The 22,500-nt window shown below is 38.3% G+C and overlaps 2 protein-coding genes across 13 annotated transcripts in view; one reads left to right on the top strand and one right to left on the bottom strand.

The window, feature by feature from the left end:
• Positions 1-22,500, top strand: part of camta1b (calmodulin binding transcription activator 1b) — a 267,076-nt gene that overhangs the window by 209,189 nt on the left and 35,387 nt on the right. For all 12 annotated transcript variants that reach the window (XM_057361347.1, XM_057361352.1, XM_057361351.1 and 9 more), the window contains one exon: positions 11,481-11,552. In XM_057361347.1, coding sequence (XP_057217330.1) covers positions 11,481-11,552 — 72 coding nt within the window. The remainder of the gene's footprint in view (positions 1-11,480; positions 11,553-22,500) is intronic.
• LOC130570881 (epithelial cell-transforming sequence 2 oncogene-like) lies at positions 21,008-22,462 on the bottom strand. Its single transcript, XM_057361353.1, has 4 exons — positions 22,339-22,462; positions 21,963-22,215; positions 21,318-21,433; positions 21,008-21,210 (listed from the first exon to the last, which is right to left on the bottom strand). The coding sequence occupies exons 1-4, from the start codon at positions 22,411-22,413 to the stop codon at positions 21,073-21,075; spliced, it is 582 nt and encodes a 193-aa protein (XP_057217336.1). The 5' UTR covers positions 22,414-22,462; the 3' UTR covers positions 21,008-21,072.

The following is a 22,500-nucleotide window of genomic DNA, read 5'->3' as shown; positions in this document are numbered from 1 at the left end:
AAGGTGGATACGAAAGCAAGGGTTACGGATTGCAGCTTTATATTTTCAAAGCAAACTAGATATGTTTTTGAACTCTAGATGAACTCTGTTACTCAATCTTGAATGGCAAATCAAGGTGTTTTTTTTTAACATAAAATGCAAGCAAGGCCAATATACTAACTGCAATAAAGACAACCCATATCTGTCCTGGATCTCTGTGGATTTGGGATTCGGGCACTTCTGACAGGTGTCTCCGAGGGTGGTTGACTGGCCTCTGGCTGTCGTTCCGCTTTGGCCCGAGAGCAGACCGACTCTCAGCGACTCTTTTCTGTTCCCTCCGGGGGTAATAAAAGAGCCTAGTGGCAGGGGGCCAAACTAGAGACGGGCGTTTGGTGACATTAGACGGACGGCTGAATCCTGTGGGAATGAGCCTATTTGTTACCCGATGGGAGAGACTGGCACAAAGAGAGAGAGAGAGAGTGCTGAGAGTGTTTTTGTTCAAGGTCAGACACCAAACTGTAGATTTAGTGACTGGGACATGCACTGTTTGCACACACACACTTGTGAACGCATATGTTCATTTTTACACACGCCGAATTTAATACGTCGCTGTTTTTTTTCTTAATAGGCCGAGAAGTTCTTCACTTAATGTTACTACAGATATCTCACCTGAACAACATCAACCTCCTCTTCAGCTTACACCTGTCTGTACATTTGTTCCTCCTCCTTTCGTCCTCCACCTCTGGCTGTCCTCCGTTCTCCATCTGTTTGTTCTGGCAGTGTTGTGGCAAAATCAGATATGACCCACATACACTGACTTGAGGTGCCGTCAGGAGTGTGCGTGTGTGTGCGTGTGTGTGTGCGTGTGTGTGTGTGTGTCTGTTTAATGTAAATGGTCAAAATCTGCTTTTGTTCATTTATAAATTCCTCTGGCACTCTTAATGAACACATCGTGTGTAATTACACAAACACACACCTCACTTCTGCCCCTCGGCCTGTAAGACAGATGTATTAGTGCTCCAGTTATTATCTCTCTCTCAAACACAATGACTTTGCCTTTGCCCTGAGGTTGTTGCACATCAGTGGATTTTTTCTTTAGTATCAGAATAAGGTGCAGCTGAAGGCCAAATCCAGCTGTCGATGTGACGTGAAGCATTAACAAAATCTTAAAGTCATTAAGTTGAATTATTAAAACGATGATACAGTTAGCAGTGAGGTTAATTCAGCTCGCAGCAAGTTTACTGTTATGGGTGAAATTATAACTTTTACCTCTCTATCACCATCTCTGTTTGAACCATAAAACTGCAGGTTACTTTCTCTTCTTAACTTTATGTGGGTTGAAGTGTATAGACTGTTTCAGCGATAACAACATAAACAAACATTAGTAGTTTTAATTTCATTTAATACAATGAATATACAATATATTAATATACTAGTATTAAAGTATTAAAATATATTAGTATTAAAGGTGTCATGAAGTTGGCCTTTTTTATTGTTTTATACTGTTGTATGAGGTCTACTTATGACGTTCGCGTGGTTTTTACATTAAAAAAACACCAAACTCAATAAGTAATAGGCTATATTCTACCCAGGTTTTGAGGCCGGCTCGACAAACGCTCGGTTTTAATGGACGTGCCGCATTGAAGACTTGGAAGTAAACGCCCACTGCTATGATTGGATAGCAGTTTGCATAGTAAACCTAGTTGGAGCCTTCTGTGAATTTGGTTAGACACGTAACGTTAGGTTACACATTATCCTTACATTTTGTTTCCTTACACATTATAGGTTATTCCTTGTATGAATTAGTGGGCTGGTCCTCCTTGTCTCAAAGGAGAAAAATACACATGTTGTTGTTCATTGCCAAGGCGCTGTTAGGAAAATTACTTAATTATATCTGTAGTCTTCTATTTTATCACACTTGTAGTTATTCGACTAGATCTTCTACTAAATTGCTTTTAAAAATCCCAAGAATATATACAGCGTTTGGTAAAACTGCCTTTTATTTTAATGCACCTTTTTTGTGGAATGAACTGCAGAGCATCTTAATGTTGGAACAACTCCCTTCACTAAATGTTTTAAAAAATATTTTATGGACCAAGTTAAGGGAAACATGTAAATGTTTTTAATTAACTTCTTTGAACTTGTTTGATGTGTCTGTAGTTGTTTTATGTGTAACTTTTTGTGCTGCCATTTTGTACAGGACTCCCTGGATTTACATCTCAATGGGGCTATCTTTGTAAAATAACAATATATATTTTTTTAATCAGGACATATCAAGCGATCTCTAACAAAGCAATAGTGACGCATAGTACAAATATGTTTTACTCACATAAGATTGCTGCGCCATTCCTGTCGGATCCAATATTGACGGCACAGCACTGCTTTTTCATTTTAGTCTCTCCGCAAAGACTTGTTCAAAGAATCCGCGTTGAAATGAAGCGAACAAACGCTCAATGTTCGTTTGAATACGATTATCTCTTATATAACATATGGGATTCCTTTTGTGCCAATAAGAATGAACGCAAACTTTTAAAAACCGAACAAAAATATACAATGAGAAAGAAAATAAACACTTTGATAATGAAAACAATAAACTCAATTGCAAGAAAGTGACATGATTTTCAAATAAACTGCTATTTTTCTTAACAATTTTCTAAGTTTCGTTTTTGCAAATAATAGTTTTGAATTCGCTGCTAGATTTTTCATTTGCGCTTTCCGAGTTTTCGTTTACGCTTCTCAATTTTTCGTTCGCCTTTCTGGCACAAATCTCACGTGTAGGCAGGATTTATGACGCTTACGCTGATTGGCTAGTGAGTTTTTATTGACAGCTCCCTGACAAGAAGTCAGATACTGAAGACAGTCAGTGCAGTACAGTGCAACGAATCTTAGAGAACGATCTGCATGCTGTTATCTTTATTGTTTCTCTAATGTTTCTTTATGGAACCAAAAGGTTCTTCTATGCATCAAAGAACCTTTTGAAGCACTTTTTTATAAGTGTACTTATTTATTTTAGCTGCTACAGACTGAGACGCTGCCATAGAGAGTGAACGTTACTCTCCCAGTGAATTATGGGTAAACTACATGCAGTTTCAATATTTTGCTGGAGAATTGAAACATAATCGCAGAGTTCTCCAGAGAAAACTACAGCAGTGAAGCACTAACTGTGTTTTCTGCTGAAAACTGAGCTCAATCTGCTGCACATCCAGTCTGTGTTGTGTGTGTGCGCGCGTGTGTGTGACGTGCCATCCTACAGGACCCGGTGATGGCTCTTCCGTTCTGTTCATCATCATACCTTATTTTTCTCCTCTATGTTTTGCTTCCCTCCCCTCTCTCTCTCTCTCTCTCTCTCTCTCTCTCTCTCTCTCTCTCTCTCTCTCTCTCTCTCTCTCTCTCTCTCTCTCTCTCTCTCTCTCTCTCTCTCTCTCTCTCTCTCTCTCTCTCTCTCTCTCTCTCTCTCTGTTTGGTTTTGATTAGATAGTCGCCACATTGTCATGCAAAGCGAGAGGAAGCTGAGAATACAAGAGAATTTCTTCTGCCGCTCGTCTGAAAGGGCTTGGATATAATCCCTTGCGTCGTGGAGGGGGAAGCGTCTGCTTGTTCTCAGACTGTTTGATTTTTCCTTTTCTCTTACCGTCATTCTTGCACTTCCTGGTGTCTGTTTTCCAATCGCCATCCAGGTAGATGGATGAGGCTCCATTCACGTTTGTGTGTGATGTTTGTTTTTAATTACACTCTCGTCCTGTTTCATTCGAGATAACAATGCAGGAGTTTTTGTCGCTTTCACTTTATCTTGTGTTTTTGATGTGTTGATGCTTGCAAGTGGAAATCCCAAAGGAATCTTTTGTAACGTAACTTTCATCACTGTTGTTCTTATACGTAACAGCATAAACTCTGAAAGTTTTGGTGTCAATGTCAGTGTGTGTCGAAGGCAGGAATATTACAAATGACAACTTTTTAACAGAAATGACATTTGACAGAACATCTCAGAAAAGTAAAGTTACCTTTGTGCAGCGATATCACACGCATCTTCAGACAAGTCAAATGGACAAACACCTTTTCTAATACGCTTTTCCACATAGACATGAAACAAAAATCACAATGTGTTCATTGATCATGTTGCATAATGGTAAAGTTAATCATTTAATTGTGTGTGTGCGTGCGTGCGTGCGTGCGTGCGTGCGTGCGTGCGTGCGTGCGTGCGTGCGTGCGTGCGTGCGTGCGTGCGTGCGTGTGTGTGTGTGCGTGCGTGTGTGTGTGTGTGAATGCACACCTACACATGGGGACTCGTGTCACCGTGGGGGCCAAAATTGAGGTCCCCATGGGCAAAAAAGCTTATAAATTGTACAGAACAATATTTTAAAAAAATCTAAAAATGCAAAACGTTTTCTATGATCTTTAGGTTTAGGGGTTGGGTTAGGGGATAAAATATACAGAGATAGTAAAGCAGACGTGTGTGTGTGTGTGTGTGCGCGCGCGTGTGTGTGTGTGTGCAGCTGGTTTAACCTGTGCATATGTGAGCATCTGGGTCTGTACCCGTGGGCCGGAGAAGTGCTTGCTGACAGGTGGAGTAATGATGGGCTTGATCATGCACAACAGACCATGCAAACCCTTACCCACACACACCCTGACCTCTCTAGTGTGTGTGTCTGCTCAGACTCACTGATCCTTGACACATTTCAATCGCACAAATTATAACTGTCCTCTCTTAATACCCTTTTACTCCCTTTACTTCAGCCTGTTTGCATTCGTCTGGTCATCACAGCACGCTCCTCCACCGTCATACATCAAAACCCAAAATATAAGCAGTTTTACCGTGCAACATGTATAAAAGTTCATCTGCCATGTTTCTTTCTCTTTCACGGGCCGTTCGGCATTTGTGTACCGAAAGATTAAGTAGCTCCGAAGGGCCTGTGTTTACAAATATGCAGCTGGCAAACAGGCCAAAGCCTCTGCATGACTGCGGAATACAAATAGGTTTTTTATCAGCGCTGAGCTCCTGCCCAAAGAAATTGTGTTTTCTATCCTTTCCTCTTACTGTATGAAATATGAAGCGTTCTCTTCCTCCATCTGTCTCCCGCTCGCTCTCACTCTCCCCGATGTTAGCAGACGTGTTTGCACTACACGCGCTTTATACACAAACACACACACTTACAAACAGCGTGTTGGAGTAAATCTCATGGAAATATGCCTGGCTTACATTTCACCCCTCCCCAATAATAACAAAACAAAAATATTTACACATGAAGAAAGTTAAGCTTCAATTACAAACTATAAAGATTTTTTGTGTTATTTTATTATTATGATTATGATAAATATGCATTACTTTTAGACCATTTTTACTTTTTAAACTGTTTTCTAATTCTCATTACCTTCTCATTACTTTAAAATATTGTTTTATAAAGTAAAATAATATGAAAAAGGTCTTAAAGGAATCACTCTTTGTGCAAACATATAGACTTACATCATGTTTGAGTAAATCTAATAAAAATATTTCACCTAAAAAAGCATATAATTTCATTATATTTTGTTTATTTTGTTTATATTTATAATAATAAATATAATTATTAGTGTTATTTTATAATAACTATAAAATAATAGTAATAATAATAATAATAATTGTACTTAATAATAATAATTATTATTATTATACCATTGTTATTGTTATATTATAATTATTCTTATATTTTAGTAATAAATAAGCAATTTTTGCATTCTTTTTTCTGACAATATGCATTTATTTTACTTTAAGATTTTGTACTTTTATTTCAATTTTTCTCATTATAATTGATTAATTAATTATTCTTTTTACCTTCTCATTACTTATTAATAATGTTTGTGCACAATACAAATCAAATCTTAAAAGTTCTCTCATATGAATTTGCTCACTTTTGTTTCACTTACTTTTTTATTTTACTCCTCGTCTTTTCTTTATTGCCCTTTTCCCATATTCCTCTCTCCATCATTTCCTCGTCCTACTTTTCCCGCTCTGTTCTTGTTTCAGGCTGCACTCTTGTCCCATCCCTTCCTTCAGACGCAGCGCTGGGAATATTAGCCAGCAGACAGATCATTTAGGGGTCAGACCTGTGAATGTGTTAATTGTGATTTATAGCTGAACTGAATTTAAGAAGAGCTTTTCCTTATTGACCACCTGAAGCTGAAGCCCTGGGAAAAAGAGTCGGTACCATTTCGTTTTTCTTAACAGCATATGTTGCGTACACTCTTGGGGTTTCTGTCGGCCCCAGATACTCATATCATTTTAGTATAAATGGCTTTAGAGCTAGCGAGCAAGATTCAGCGCATCAATGATGATCCTGGAGGTCAAGGTCTGTGAGGTGAACAGGCTGAGCGATAGTGTGAGGAAAATCACTGACCTTTACCGTAAGGCATATTTCTGTTAGTTTTTTTAAACTAATGTCCATCTATAAGTAATGATCCTACATAAGTGAAAATGCCCTCATCTAGGTGTGTCTGCATTATTAATGACCGGTGAGACGTGAGGGGTCACGAGCGAAGCTGATGGATTTATAAAGACACCGTACAGAGGACATTAATGATTTTTGCTCACAGGTTGCTCTTTTGCAGCTCAGGGGATTTGATGGAGTTCTCATATTAAGTGTCAACTTAGTCCTCTTAAATTGGAGAAATGAAAATAGAAACATGAAGGGTATGGAGTTGTAAAATGAATGTAGATTGTAAAGGTAAAATAATCTGGATTTGGGTCAATTTGATGAGAAATTAATGTATGAGTTCATAATGAGCTCTTCAATTATGTTGACTTTTTGCAGTCTTGATAAATGCATCTTGTTATCATCCGAATTATTTGGAATGCTGGAGACTTGAGCAAAAGATCTCCATTTAATCCCATGGATGTCTAGGAGAAATAATTGAGATATCAAAGAGATCTCATGTGTGTTTTTGATGGCATTCTCACAAAAGATCATCGAGACCTCATTTGTACGCCACCTTATGCCGACTCGTTGTTTCAGCCTTCCTGTGGACAGACATGAAAGACGTTTCTTTAAGGGTTGGAGGGGAGTATAAAGAGTGTATCTGTCCTTCATCAGCAGTCTCCTCTGAGTCTCAACCTCCTCTGATGCTCACTACATGTCTGCACCATCAGCAGGGATTTGGTTTGGTGCCTCTTCAGACTGTCAATGGCCCTGCCTCGCCCATCCTCTGCCTCAAATCACACCCGCCTCAGGATGACCCTTATCACCGGCCGATAAAAATCCACCCTCAGCGGGCCGATAAGAGAGAGAGGGAGGTGAAGAAGAGAACCAGCGCATCTGTACGATTAGATAAAGGAGAAGCGCTCTTGACAGACTGAAGGTTTTTTAGCCAGAGGATGTTTTGAATGCAAGCATTCAGCGCTTGAGGCTGAAAGGCAATTTCCCGAGGACACGACGATTGTTGAGCGTTGAGCTTTTTCTGACTGACGTCCTTAAGAAACGTCCAGTTCTGTTTCTAATCAGAGAAGTGTTTACATGAGTACAGTGCCTCTGGCTTTCTCTCTTTTCAGCGCTCCCCCTGTTGCTGTCTTTCTCCAGGCAGCACTTTTAAGGAAGATGGTGTTCGGTCTACACCCAGGATGCATAAAAGGTCCAGCGATACAGAAACACAAAATTCAATATGCATCAGTATTCCTGACTCGTGTCGAGGGCCGGCAGAATCCACAAACTCTTTGGCATTTTCTGTGCTGGTTTTGGAGGACAAATCTGTATTTTGAATTTCTTGGAAAACATTGAGTATTTTGGCAATTCTGTTTGTTGCCACAAGCTATCTACACATTCATGTATTCGTGCATTTAAATATATACAGTATGAAGAGTTTGGTTCCAAAATGAGATAACTCCGTTTTTAAAATTTGTCAAAACTCATGTTTTTTATTATGTTATCATGTTTTTCTTGTGTTTTCTTGTGTTAGTTTATTTTTGTGTTAGTTAATTTTTTGAGTTATTATGGCTTAAATCAAAACAAACCAACTGCAGTTTGATTGATATTAATTGGAATGCGCAATAAAAAAACATGATTTTTGAAAAATTTTAAAAACTGAGTTATCTCATTTTGGAACCAAACTCTTCATATATATATATATATATATATATATATATTTCAAATGCATGAAACAGGAGTAAAAGAAAAATGCAGAACGACGCAAGAACAGGTCGTATCTCTTAAAGGGACAGTACACACAAAAATAACTCAAATCAATCTCATTTATTTATCCTGACATGCATGTTAAAACCTGTACCTGACTCTTACTTTTTCATGAAAAACACAAAAGAAGATATTTTGAGAAATATCTCAGGTTTTTTGTCCATAATTTGGAAGTCAGTGCCAACTTGGATTGGTTACCAACAGAAAAAGGTTTGGAATGACATGAGGGTTAATAAATGATGAGAAATGAAGAGTAGAACAAACTACACACTTACTGATATTTAAAAACAATTAAATTATACAAATGATTTAATTAATGATCAGACAGAGGACAGAGAAATATGCAGAATTTAGTAAATGATGGGCGATCGATTTCTCTACAGGTTTTTATTCTGAGCACACACACACACGGCAATGATGTCATCGCTTTTCTCAGTGACTGAATCGTGTGTGCGCTTTAACCTTGATACTGAGAAAGAGAGAGAGAGAGTAATTCTAACCTTAAAAACCTGCTGATTAAAGCTAGTTTGGAGGAATTCGATTCCGCTTAATGCCTTTGGCCGTCCGCCCGGCCCTGACGACGGCTCGCCATTAACATCCACGGACAGCATGTCTTCACTCAGCCAGAGACGTGAGCGGCACACACACTTACACACACGTGTGCCCATCATGTTCTCTCTGATGTGTCTCTGTGATCAGCGTTTGTGTTTCTTGCAAACTGCCCGCCGGGACTGATCTGAGCGCAGTTCTCTCCTCCTGTTTCTGCAGATGCAGCAGTCTCTGAATCTGTTCATGGTCATTTGGTTCTGATCTCAGAGTTTGAAGGGTTTTTTTTACGTGAAAATGTAGGTTAAGGTTCGGATTGATAAAGCAGATTTTAGATATGCATTGCAAATGCATGGATTTGTCTGTAACGCTCAATTTCATTTAAATGATTTCGAATGTCTTGTGTGTTTAAGTGTTCTGTTATGGTAAACTAGGACTCTGAACTAAAATGATCAAAAAGGTCACATTTCTTTATACATGTTTTACATTTAAAGGGCTTTTTTATCCAAAGTTTGTATCCAAATTCTGTACCAAAATGATAAGAAAAGTTTAAATTATACATATTTTACATTTAAAAGACGTTTTATCTAAAGTTTGTATAAAAAAACACTTTACTATGATTAAAAAAAGTGAAATTATACATATTTTACATTGATAAATTTTTAGTTTCCTTGACATACAGAATCATTGAAAATGTCATTGTATGATATTTTAATGTTTTAAGAAATTAAAATAAGATAGACTCACTTTATGTCACAGGACAGAATGCCCTCCACCATCTGAATAATCCAAAAACCGAACCGCAGACGTTTCTTTGGGGCTCATTGTCTTATCTTATGAAGACAACATATCAGTGTCCTGTGAAAAGTTACTAAAGAAGCAGAATCGGAAGCAGACTTGTATTTCCCCTGTAGGAGATTTGTAGATATTAGCATCCAAATCAGCACTGATATACCCAACCGAAAGGCACCTTGGTGTCTGAATGTGTGTATGGGAGTGGGCATGTTACTGTGCGTAGGAGCGTCTCATAGACATGACTGTGTTTCTGATCTAATCGTGTGAATGTAATTAGGCTTTAATTGCTCAGCGTGTGTAGCCCCTGGCATCTGTCTGGCCCCAGACGTTAAATAATGCCCTCTGACGTTGTCATCTACTAATCTCACTGTTACCAAACTTCCTCTGATACCAAACACCCACACGACACACATGGCTGACGGGGGACGACCAAATGTGATTTACATTGTGAAGCATGCAGTGTTTATACAAATATGGCTCAGTGGACTTACACGGTCTTAAACACATATATCACACTAGTTATCTTATTAGCATCACAGGAGAATTGTTATTTATTACTATTCTACTGTTTTTGTCAATGTCATGAACATTTCCAACACCAGATCTCAAATTATATGTTTAATAACATTTTTAGTGAGAACAACAGTGATGGAAATGTCATTTTAAACATATCTCCATATCATAGATACTTAGGATATTATAGACCGTTTCATCGGACGCACACGCCTGGCCTGAAGTCAACTTCCGGTCTGTGTTTGGTTATAATATAACCATTTATTTTATATTAAATATATATTATTATTAATTTATATTAATATTTTATTGTATATTCATTATATATATACTGTATATATATTCTTTGCGAAGGTCTAACAGAAGTAAAGTTTGGGCCACATAACATTTGTTTATGTTGAATACGTTGAAAACGTGTATAGCGTATTTGTTAAATATTGTTATTTTAACTTCACCCAATAGAAAACACTTTCGTTATGTGTGAACGAGGCTTCACAAAACTGAATGAGGTAAATCAGGTCTCTTAATCATAATATTCTATGCAAACGTTCAGCTAGATGCATCTAAAAAAATTATTTCAGCATCAAGTAATGTTTGTTTTGTGTTACTGTGAATAAATGTGAAACTATTAAGCAGATCAATATTTTGAGGAATGTTATCTTTACACACATTACCTGTGCGTGCGTGTGTGTGTGTGGAACTGGTGTCCTGTCATAGCTGATCGATAACTTGAGAACTGTGAGTCTATTTACAGGCTCTTATTCAGGTGGATGATTTTTACTGTGAATTTAATCTCAACATATCACTCCCTCTTTCACACACACACACATGTTGGGTTTCCTAGTTTTATGGGGACATTCCATAGACGCAATGATTTTTATACTGTACAAACTGTATATCATATTCCCTACCCCTACACCTAACAATCACACAAAACTTTCTGCTCTTTTAGATTTTCAAAAAAGGTAATTCTGTATGATTTATAAGCTTGTTTCCTTATGGGGACCAAAAAATGTCCCATTCTTTGTGGGGACATTTTGTCCCCATACCGTAGGGTTTACCCTTCCCACACGCACGCACGCACGCAGATGATTTAATTTCTTGATTATTATTTTCTTTAAATTAATAAATAAATATGAGATATTATAGATATATTATATAACTATTTAATATATTACTATTTTACTATTTAACTGTTTTATGGACTGCTCTCATTTCTATGGTTTTATCAAAACAAAACAAATGGTTTGATTTGTGTTTTGCTTTATTGTGTAACCGTTGTTATTATGTGTTTAATATTCGTTTTAATTAACAGATTGGTTTAAGTGTTTAACTGGTGGTTAATGTTTTGTGTGTTGTTGTAGTATTTAACAAATGTTTGTTCTGTGTTTTGTTTCAGTATTTAACACATGGTTTTGTGTGTCTCTGTAGTTTATCTGATGTTTTACTGTTTAACTGACGGTTTGTTATGTGTTTTGTGTTTTGTTTCAGTGTCTGTACGGCTGCTATGTCCACTCCTCCATCATTCCCACCTTCCACCGCCGCTGTTACTGGCTGCTCCAGGTAAGTGTTCTGCTCTTCCTCTCTCTGTTTTGTTTAAAGCTACACAAACAAACACACACCCCTACTTCTATCCTCAGTATCACTATGTCTCTCTTTCCTTCTCTCTCTCTCTCTCTTCTTCCCGCATATTAAATGCAAGAACAGTCAGGGGGCATGAGCTGTAACTGAGGGTATAAACACATCTGTCAGATTATATTACCAGCCAGAGATGCTCATTTGAGCTGTGAGAGATGAAATCTCGCTATTGTGGAGCAAACATCTGAGATATCTCATCAGAGATTCAGAGAGAGATGTGTTTAGCTTGAAGGCAGCTTCAAACATCAGCACCATACAGTTATGAGAATTGAGAGAGAATCAGAGAGAGAAATACGTGAAAATAAAGCTAAAAGGTTGCAGTTCAAAGACTTTACGTTCATTATTAGCAAACCACTTTGTGCATTTCTAAGTTTGGGAGTTAAATGTGTGTTCTTGCACGACATACAACATCAGAGGAGATTTGCGAGTCATCTTAGTTTCTAGTCATCTCGCCAACTGGTCCACAACCTACGAGTAGTGACGTTCCGTTATGTATAGTCTACTGTAGTAGTCACAGCCTGGTGTTTGTGTGTGTATAAAATAGTGTCTCTGCGCAGATTTGTCTGTTTCTCCACAGTCTGGCAAAATGAACACTGGAAACAAACGGCATCAATCAAAGTCGACAGGCAATAATTCACTCCACGAGAAGCACGCACACAGACAGAAAGAAATGCAGTGAGAATCTGTTTTTAAAATGCAGACGTGCACACTGAAGAAGACGAAGCTAGCATCACTAATATTAAAGAGTCGCTAATGTTCAACATATTAAAGAGTCTCATTAAAGCGCAGTGACCTGCCAGCAGTGTGTTCATGTGTTGCATTTCATCGGTAGTGGGAATACAAAAGTGTGTGCGTGTCTGTCTGTGTTTTTGTAGGTGTGTGTACTTGTATCTGTGTGTGTTTGCTGATCTGAATTGACGTACACTAGAGTAGAAGTAAAAGTAAGTAAATGAAACACTAAAACAAGAACAGAAAAGTAAACAAAAATGTGAGGAGAGAATTCAGAGGTGATAAAGAGAATCTGAACTGTTGCATTTTTCACAGTTATGGAGGCTTGTGCCCAGCTGGGCAGGTAAGAATGATTGATCACACACACAGAGAGAGAAAGAGAGGGGGTTGAGCGAGAGAGAGAGAGAGAGAGAGAGAGTGCACCCACGCTACACATAGGCCTACACAGTAAACCTAAGAAACACAAATTTTCATCTTGACTATTGCACACCTGCCAAATCACAAGCAGATTATCATGCGCAGTGTTTGATTTATGAAATATTGTTTGTTAGATAGAAATGTTTTGTGACAGGACGCCATACAGATTCACGTTACTGTTGAACATTGGGCAATGACGTCTTCAGACGTGCTTTCCAGATGTCTAAAGCCCCTGTGAAGAAAGAAGAGATGAACTGAACTTCACAATACTAAAATGACAACCAGAATTTTAAAAGCAGCTGAACAGTCTTTAAGAATTTGTTTTGATTGATCTGAATAGGGATGTAGAGGAAAGTTGCATCATAACCGCAGGCACCTTTTGACCAAAAAGGTTTTGTTGCTGTAGCTTTTAAAGGACCAATGTGTACTTTTTTGAAGGATGTATTTACAAAAATGCAATATAATATACATAACTATGAGTTCAGAGGTGTATAAAGACCTTACATAATGAAGCGTTATGTTTGTATTATCTTAGAATGAGCTATTTCTGTCTACATACACCACGGGTCCCCTCGCATGAAATTCGCCATGTTGTTTCTACAGTAGCCCTAAACGGACAAACTGCTCTACAGAGCGCGTTTCCTAAATCTCGTTCGGCGAAAGAAGCGGAAACATGATGACATCTTATTCCTGTGTTCATCACAAAGTTATTATGAGAGCGTGTTGAATAGGTGTTGATGTGCATACATGCCCGATCATATGTTATGTGTCGTGATGTCATAACCCTGCGCCTTCTGATAGGTTGAGAGTGTGATCAGAGAAACAGACACGGGCAGTGTGTTAGTTCTGAGAGATGCTCATTGATTTATGCCCTGGCACACCGAGCTCACTCGCAAGGTTACACCGCGGTGATTGGTGCCCGTCACCGTGAACGAAAGACCACCCGAGCTTTCTGATAGCCCGAACACACTCGCACACACTCCATTTGGGACTGTCAATCACACCCTTTGAGGTCAGTCTTTGTACCTCCGTCACATTAGTCACTGAAAGTTTCAGAAACTCAGAGGTGCTACATCACAACATATTGGCTTTAACCGAAACATTCAGCAGAGATTTTAAGATGATTAAGATATCAAGAAAAAATAATGAAGTAATGTTTTGTATCATTGTTTTTTCAACCACAGACATTTATATATATTAAAGACAAACATCATTTTTTCCTCGCATATAGATTTGAATTTTTTTGGACATACTGTATTTTACAAAAACGGGAATGGCACCTTTTTATAAATGTTATTTTCTACATTAAACCATACAGTGCTGTTAAATATTGCTTGTAATTTGGATAAAGTTTACAACTGTAAAGCAATTTAACATTATATTTTTATGGCTGTATTTACAAAAAAAAGAACGGATAATGCTGTGACCTCCAAACACTGAGTAACAAAAACATGAACGCCATGCAAGGGTTGAAACTTGTTGTTTGAACACCTATTAGCAAGTAAATGATATCCTTAAGTATATACTATATTCCACTTAATTTCATATTTTCTCATCCCTAAAGTCATGTAAGAAATGCGAACTGGGATCGGTAGCTTCACACGTTGGTCATAATGTGAATGTAATGGGCAGATAATGGCTGGAAGAATCTCAACGTGATGGCTACACATGACTCCTGACCTACAGAAACTTTACGTTTATTCCTTCAGCGTCTCAAAACCCGAAGGCTGGATGACATGATTTCTGTTGAATGACTGTGTTTTGAATGTTTTCGAATGAGATTGTTTTGAACGCGTTAAATGCACATAACACATAGGAAAGAAATGCGCGCGCCGCCATTGGCCAGTTCTCTCTCTCTTTCTCCCTCACTGCCTTCTGTTTTGATTTCATCTCTTTTGACAGCCTGTTGAAATTGTGACCGCAGTCTTGTATTGCGGTCGACCCCTCCGTTCACTTCCATTTCATGCTGTGTAAAATGCAGCTATTTGCTCCATCCGCTGGGCTTTGGAGGTTCTGCTGGTCTCCGGTCAACACACCTCACAACAACTTAATACGACGCAGACGTTCACCTTTAGCTCCGCGGCGAACACAAGCGCATACGTGGTTTAAGTCGGATCAGTCGTGATGTGTGTGCGGTGACAGCGCGTCTCTATTGAGTTACTGAACCTTTCTTTGAAAAGATGAATTCGAAATTGAAAATTTTGTTTTTTAATATACCTGAAACCAACCAGGCTTAAAGGTCACCGTCGAATCAAAATTGGAGTATTGTGGATTTTTCTGTTAGTTCATCAGATCTGTACACTTCTCTTTGAGGAAATTGAACCAAGAGTAATAAAGACTTGCATGTGCATATGCTTATTTTTGTGTTGTTTTATAATACATCTATGAAACTTTTCTTACTCCTAATACAACTGATTATCAAGCTGGCTGTGCAAGCTAAAGGCTATTGGTTTTTATAAAAAAAGCACAAGCCCTTTGATATGTCAAACCATTTCAAGGGCTGTAGAAAAAGGTACGAGCCTTTCACCAGTCAAACGTGATTTAATATATGTATTTCCGGACTAAAGCTCTCAGTGGGCAATGACTCTTAAACCCTTTAAAACTTTGAGCGCTACACGTTTCCTTTTGAAGTTCCGTACTGTTCTTTCTCTTTCAAAAAAAGACACCTTAAAAAGTAAAAGCCATGACTTCATCAACCTTAAGCCCTGTCTGAACACTGTCGCGCACGGAAGCTTTCTTCTCCCGGAGAAATCCTTGAGAAGAACAGAGACTTCCTGTGCCTGCCGACTGGATGGAGGTGAAACACGCACACATTTACAGATCCTCCAGAGATGCCCGTGGCCCCACTCAAAGAAGGTCCTGAGACACATATGGCCAGTGAGCCATTAGGACTGTTTTCCCCTTGACCTCTCAAACAGGAACGGCCATTACCGCGTCGCTCGAACAAAACCTCAAGGTGGGTTCAGTGTTCGGTAACCCAGCGGGTTTTTGTCCGGACGTAATGCTGGAGAGGTTGTTTTTAGTGCAGTGCGCTTGAGAGACAAATAGACAGAGAAAGAACAGTAGACGCCAGGGAGCAAGGGATGATGGTCCATTAAATAATACATCCTTTCTGAAAGGCCTTACAGGTGTGGAGGAGATTACAGGCCGCTTAAAGGCTCTTACAGCAGTCTCTGACCCTCAGCTAACACAACCCAACTCAAGAAACAGGAAGACACGGCAACATAAAGGTTGTGCAAGCAAAATAAAAGACAGTCAGTAAAAACCTAAAGTAACTTTGTCTCGTAAGGTTTTAATACTTATATGAGGTGAACTGTTGATTTCATTGTCATCATGTTGCATTTTTTAATACATCATTTCAATTTTTTACATTTATTTATTATGTTTACATGTTTAAATTGCTTATGTTGCATTACATTTTATATATTACATTTTATTTATAAAAATGTTCATTACGTTATTTTTTATTTGTCATTTTATTCATATCTTGCTTAAAATATGTTTTTGGATTATAATACTTTGCATGTTTCATTTACGTTGCATATACCGTTTCTTATTATATTTATTAATTTTATATTTTATTATATTACTTCATTATTTTTATTATATTATTTGAATTGTCATTGAATTGTCATTTTTCTAAATTGTGTTTTTCAATTACTTTACATTAATACTAGTTAGTATTTTATTTTTATTTTTTTATATATAGATTATGTTATTCATATTTCTTAAATTATGTTTTTGAATTACATTCTAAAATCATTTTTGCATAAACACCTTAAACATGGTAGTACATGTCTGTATTGTGTTGTATTGGTACATGTACTGGTTGGCCCACATTTACTTTTTCCTGTTCGTTTTCTAAATGCAGATTGAAAAATTATTGAAAACAATAATCGTCGAAAACTTTCTTAAAGGACGAGTGGTACATCACTAAAAATGGCCTGAACACTGAAGCTTCTCTGGGCTTTTATTTTGTCGGGCGGCACCGTCAGGTCTTTCCCCAGAGAGCAAATGAGAGAAAACAGCATCTGAATAACATCACAAAGGCCCTGCTGCTAATTGAAAAGAGAGCAAATTAATTACAGTAATGAAGCAATTAAAGGGCTGTCACATAACCCAGTCTGTCTTTTAGGCTGCTAAGCATTTTGTTTCTCAAGCGTTCCCCGATGTCTGTGTGCAAGAGGAGCAGAGAGCAACTTCTCCTTTTACCTCCTTATTTCTCCTTCATTTCATCTCTCTTGAACACACACACGGCAGGAATGAAACTGACATGTGATGCAAATATGCAGGTACACCCCAATGGAAGACCAGAGGAAGGTCATATTTTGGTGAACGGGAATCTTCCAGAATTTATTTTAAGCTTGTTTTAAGCATGTAAGAAAATGCTGTAAAATACTATGATTTTCGCAATGAATGCTAAAAGCAATAAAAATGTTAATGCATTTAAAAGACGCAATAATTCATCTGTTTAGCAGACCTGCATCCATCTGGGTGTGCATAAAGATGAAACTAACTCTCTTGTCTTGACTCTCGGTGTGTGTCATTGATGTACACAAATTAGATTGTGTATTGTAGACAGTTACAAATGGACATTTATTAAGGAGGATTGATGTTTACATGTCGGCCTCTTCATTATTTCTCTTTAAGACTATTCCTACATGTTAAAGGGGTCATATAACACGGCTAAAACAAATATTATCGTTTTTTTTTAGATGAAATGCAATGTGTATACACGATTTAAGGTTCAAAAACGCTGTATTTTCCACATACCGTGCATGTTTGTATCTCCTCTTTGCTCCGCCTCTCTGAAACGCGCAGATTTTTTACAAAGCTCATGGCTCTGAAAAGCGAGGTGTGCTATGATTGGCCAGTTAACCAGTGCGTAGTGATTGGTCGAATACTGCAAGCGTGTGACGGAAATGTAACGCCTCTTACCATATTCGGAACATCATGTTCCCAAGCAATTGTACTGACAGGTGATAAAATGTCATCGGTACTTCCTTATCAATTCAAGCCCGAATCTGATCCGGAAAATGAAGATGATCAATCCGATACATCAACTTTGCCAGCGCGACTTGAGCAGGATGTAAAGGATTGGTAACGTTTTTTTTAAAAATATCATGTTAAATAGTTTAAAACTATAGCTAACTGTTTTACCTTTTATATAGGACGTCATAAAGATTTGCCGTTAGTGATCAACCAGTGTTACGCCATGTCTCGTCGCGACTCAACAAAGACAATAAACCCCATTATAAACACCACATTTGTTGCCTCTAGTTGGAACACAATTACTGATTATTAGGACTTATGTTTTCTTTTTTCACGTTGCGCGCGTGTCTGCATTTGCAGATCACACAAAGAAACAACATGCGCTACAAACACACGACAAACTCAACTCGCGTTAGTCCGTAACAAAGTCTTTTACAATGAAAATATACTTGCAGGCTGCGAATCTGAAGCGCCAGACTGTCCTTGCGAAGTTGTAATGGTTGGAATTACAATTTTAACAAAAGCTTTCGTGCACAGCCGGCCTTGATCTCTCCCAGGTTCATGAAGCGATCATCTGTGAAATGCGCTGCGCACACTTGAATTATCGGATTGTACTGTGCTGGAACAGTATTGTAAATAAAATGTAACCATTCCTTTTTAGTTGTCTCATCTTTTGGAAGAGCAAACAAAAAGAGTCTTTCTTTTCGCAACGAAACACAGCGTCTCCACGACATGGCTGCGGCTGCGACGATACAATGAGATTTACAAGTACGCCCACCTTACTTGCGTATAGATTTGGGCGGTCTTAGTCAAGTCATACCACGAAATGACGTGGATTTGTGGGGCTGTGGTCACACGAGGCGTTTCAGACAGGTCTGGGTGAGCATTCGCTTTTAGATAGAATGCATCTTTTGTTCCCACACTTTAATTTTAGCAATTTTACGCGTCTAATACATGCATGGGCAACTTATAACACACCAAAGACACAGAAATACACGTATTCGCGCCATATGACCCCTTTAAGATAGTGTGTGTGTGTGTGTGTGTGTGTGTGTGTGTGTGTGTGTGTGTGTGCGTGCGTGCGTGTGTGTGCGTGTGTGCGTGTGTGTCTGTGTTTTTCTGCGCTGTCCAGAGATGACACAACATTGGCAGTGATTTCATGAATAGTAGATGGCTTCAAAGACTTCTGTTGGTTCTTTTATGTGGCTCTTGGTGGCCCTAAGGAACAAAAATAAACCCAGGAAGAACAGAGAACACATTTTTTATTGTCCTTTCTATCAATACTGCTTTGTATTGATTCAATGCTTTGGCAGTTTTGTATGGAAACAACACACATGCCAATAAAGCACTAAAGAAGGGACCTCTCGTCTTTTTTCATGAAAATCTGAATACGTTTTGTAAAGAATTGTGCTTGTAATTGTACTATGACCCTATATATATATATCAATATATACCTTTTGTTTTACACTTAAAACCATTTATTGTCTTGTGCCAATATAATTTCTATAATTTGTTTTCTTTTGTGTAGTCAGCCAGCAGAATCCATTAGTGTGTGTTGGCAACAGTGTTATATCACAATCTTTGTCTTCAAACAAATTTCTCTCTCCTTCTCTCTCTCTCTCTCTCTCACACACACACACACACGCACACACGCATACACACACACTTTTCCAATGTGTTTTGAGTCATCTTGCTGCGCGTGTGTGTTCACTAAAGTGCTATTTCAGCGTCCATGCGTTAAGGATTAATGCTCTCTTCATGTCCTCAATTCATTATTATGATGCTACAGTAGATCTAAACTCTTGTATGTCTCCATTTGCTCGAGAGATGTTTGTATTCCCTGTGGCAGATGCCTGTCAGTACTCATGCGTGTGTGTGTGGTCAGTTGTGTTCATGTGCGAATAAATAGAAGTGACAAAAAGTAATGAACCCTCTGATGCATGATGTCCACAGCAGTAATCAGGTCTTTAAAAGCTATTTTAACCGTTCGGGGTGTGATATATCAAACACACTGTTGGGTGTCTTGCCTTAAAGGACTCATAAAATGAGCACTTTCAACAAGTTGGTATGATTTAGTAGGGTCTTCATGAAATGTCTGGAACATATTTTGCTTAAAAACACTCAATGGCTGTGTAAACAACACCAGCAGCTATGCTCACAGCAACCCGTTTTGGTGCATGTCTCTTTAAATGATAATGAGTTACTGCTCACCCCACCCCCCTTCAGTCTGGCGAGTCAACACAACAAACGTGTAGTACTGCCATGGCAATGGTTTAGCTAAATTATGTTTCCTGAACTCCTCTGCGGTTAGTTTAGTTTTAAACGTCTCAAATCATTCATCCGGAGACTAAGAAAATCCCTCACAGCAAACAGCGCTCACGTTCTGCGTGTATGCTTGCCTAAAATCCACGGAATGCGCACCTGCAGATCTCAGCGGAATTACGTGGATTTTAGCGCTTGTCGTTGACAAGTTATAACGTTACACACACAACGTGAGAGCATAACTAATATGCTGTGACAGATTTTTCAGCCTAAGGACGGATGATTTGAGACGTTTAAAATTAAACTAACCGCAGTGTTCGCCCCTGTTCATTAGCAAAACAAACAGCTTGCCGCAGCTGAACATATTAACGCACATATGCCCGGTTTCACAGACAAGGCTTAAGGCTAGTCCCAGACTAAAATGAAAGTTTGAGGTCTCTTAACCCAAAATAAATTGCCCTGAAATATCTTAAAATATGTCAGTGCCATTGTTTTGTCTCAAGATGCACACCAGTAATATATTTTTTGAAGCATTTGAATAAAAGCGACTTAAATATCCTAATTTAACTAAGGCATGGTCCTGGTTTAAGCTAAGCCTTGTCTGTGAAACCGGGGCCATCATGTATTAACATACATACAGCAACAGTATGTGCCCATTTGCCAAATAAACATATAAAACATATAAATATAGAGTAAGTTTTGTAGTGATTAGTTGATGTTCCTATTATTGTCCACTAGATGGCAATAGTGAAATAAGTGATTACATCACGGATGTGGGGGAAGAATAAATAAAAGAGGCTACACGCCAGTTCATACATTTATTTTTTCAGAGTGTTTATTCAACAAACACCACATGGTACCAGGAGTGGGGTGTCCTTGGATACAACAGAGATGGATGCTGTTAAACCGCCGGAATCCTTGAAACTCTCCGGGAACNGAAGAGGACAGTAGGTGGACCTGACTGGCTGCTTGAATGGTAAACTGCAAGAACACCACAGTCACCACAGGTTGCAAATATATTTTTTGGGTACTCATGAACTTGATGTTAATACTGTTTTACTGACCTCATAGTTTTTACCAAACTGGAAGCATATATGTTCTCAAGAGTTCTGCTTATGGTCAAACCATCCTGTGATTTTATGGTGTCGACATTGGAATATGAGTTTTTCAAACGACACTTGTCCTAAAAACAAACAAACAAAAAAAAACAAGAAATGATTGCCAGCTTATGTTTTCTGTTTCAATATTATTACTAATAGCTACATCAACTTTCTTCTGTCAGTGTCTCACCCCTATATGAACGAGAGCAGCAGTAAGAGTCAATGGTTGATTGTGAATGCTTCCAGTAAATGATGTGCCCAATTTACTGGTGTTTATCCATGCCCTTCTCGTCTTCAGAACAGCCTCTGTAGAACATTGAAAAGTGAAGAATATCTAATATTAGCCAAATATTTAATATAGTCAAGTCAAGTCAAAGCAGCTGTACATGAACATATTGACTAAGCAAAACATTTAAAATTATACAATGTAAAACAAAAAGGTGAAAACACCAGGAGCAGACACACCCACATACAAACACTACCACACACACGCACACACACACACACACACACACACACACAGAGAGAAGAAGCGCACATTTAAGATAAAGGAGAGAGAAACACAGGTCAAATATTAAACAGACTATAAATTCCTATATGCAATACTAAGTAAAACTTTAAAATTCTAATAAATTAAAATATAGCTATTTTAATTTTATTTGCGTATTCACTTATAAATCATTAATAGTAAATATATAAATATTAACAATTATTATCCATTTAAAATATTACCTATTAGCAATAGCTCAAATTATTACACAACTGCCATTTACATTTTTTTCTATACAAACATATTTGATCTTCAAGAAAACATGTTGTTCAGCCTTGGACTTACTTTTATGTTCAGCTATCTTGTCTCTGATTGTTTGTTTAATCATGAGCTCTCTCCATCTCTCCTCCTGCTCCTCTGGTGCAGTCAAACTCTCATTTAAAGTGCCATAGACACCTGCTGCCTCCCGTGGAGTCAGAATATCCAAACTGGCGGCACAGGCCACGTAATGTCTTTTCCAGGCTCCATACTCATGATCTGATGGACTGTAGGGAAGAAACCAGCCCAGGCGTATGCACTTGGGCAACCACAGACAGTCCTGGATAATCACATACAATACATTTAAGAACATTTATAGACAAAAAAAAAGAAAAAAGAAATGTTTTAGACTCAGATTGTACCTGTCGTCAGTAGTTGCATATTTAATTGAGTTGATGATTACCTGCTCAGCCAGAAACCTCCAGTGCCAGCTCACCTGTGCTGCAGCACAGATGTCTTGAGGACTGAGAAAGGACATGATGTACAGAGAAAGGAAACGGGGTAGCACAGTCGTAAAGTCCAGCCGAGTGAGGGGAACTGCTTCTGTTAAACAATCACTGGTGAA

Source organism: Triplophysa rosa, linkage group LG20 (assembly GCF_024868665.1).
Source record: "Triplophysa rosa linkage group LG20, Trosa_1v2, whole genome shotgun sequence".
In the NCBI taxonomy this organism is placed as follows: Eukaryota; Metazoa; Chordata; class Actinopteri; order Cypriniformes; family Nemacheilidae; genus Triplophysa; species Triplophysa rosa.
The sequence above is the reverse complement of the archived record's forward strand: the minus strand, read 5'-3'. Positions and strand labels throughout refer to the sequence as shown.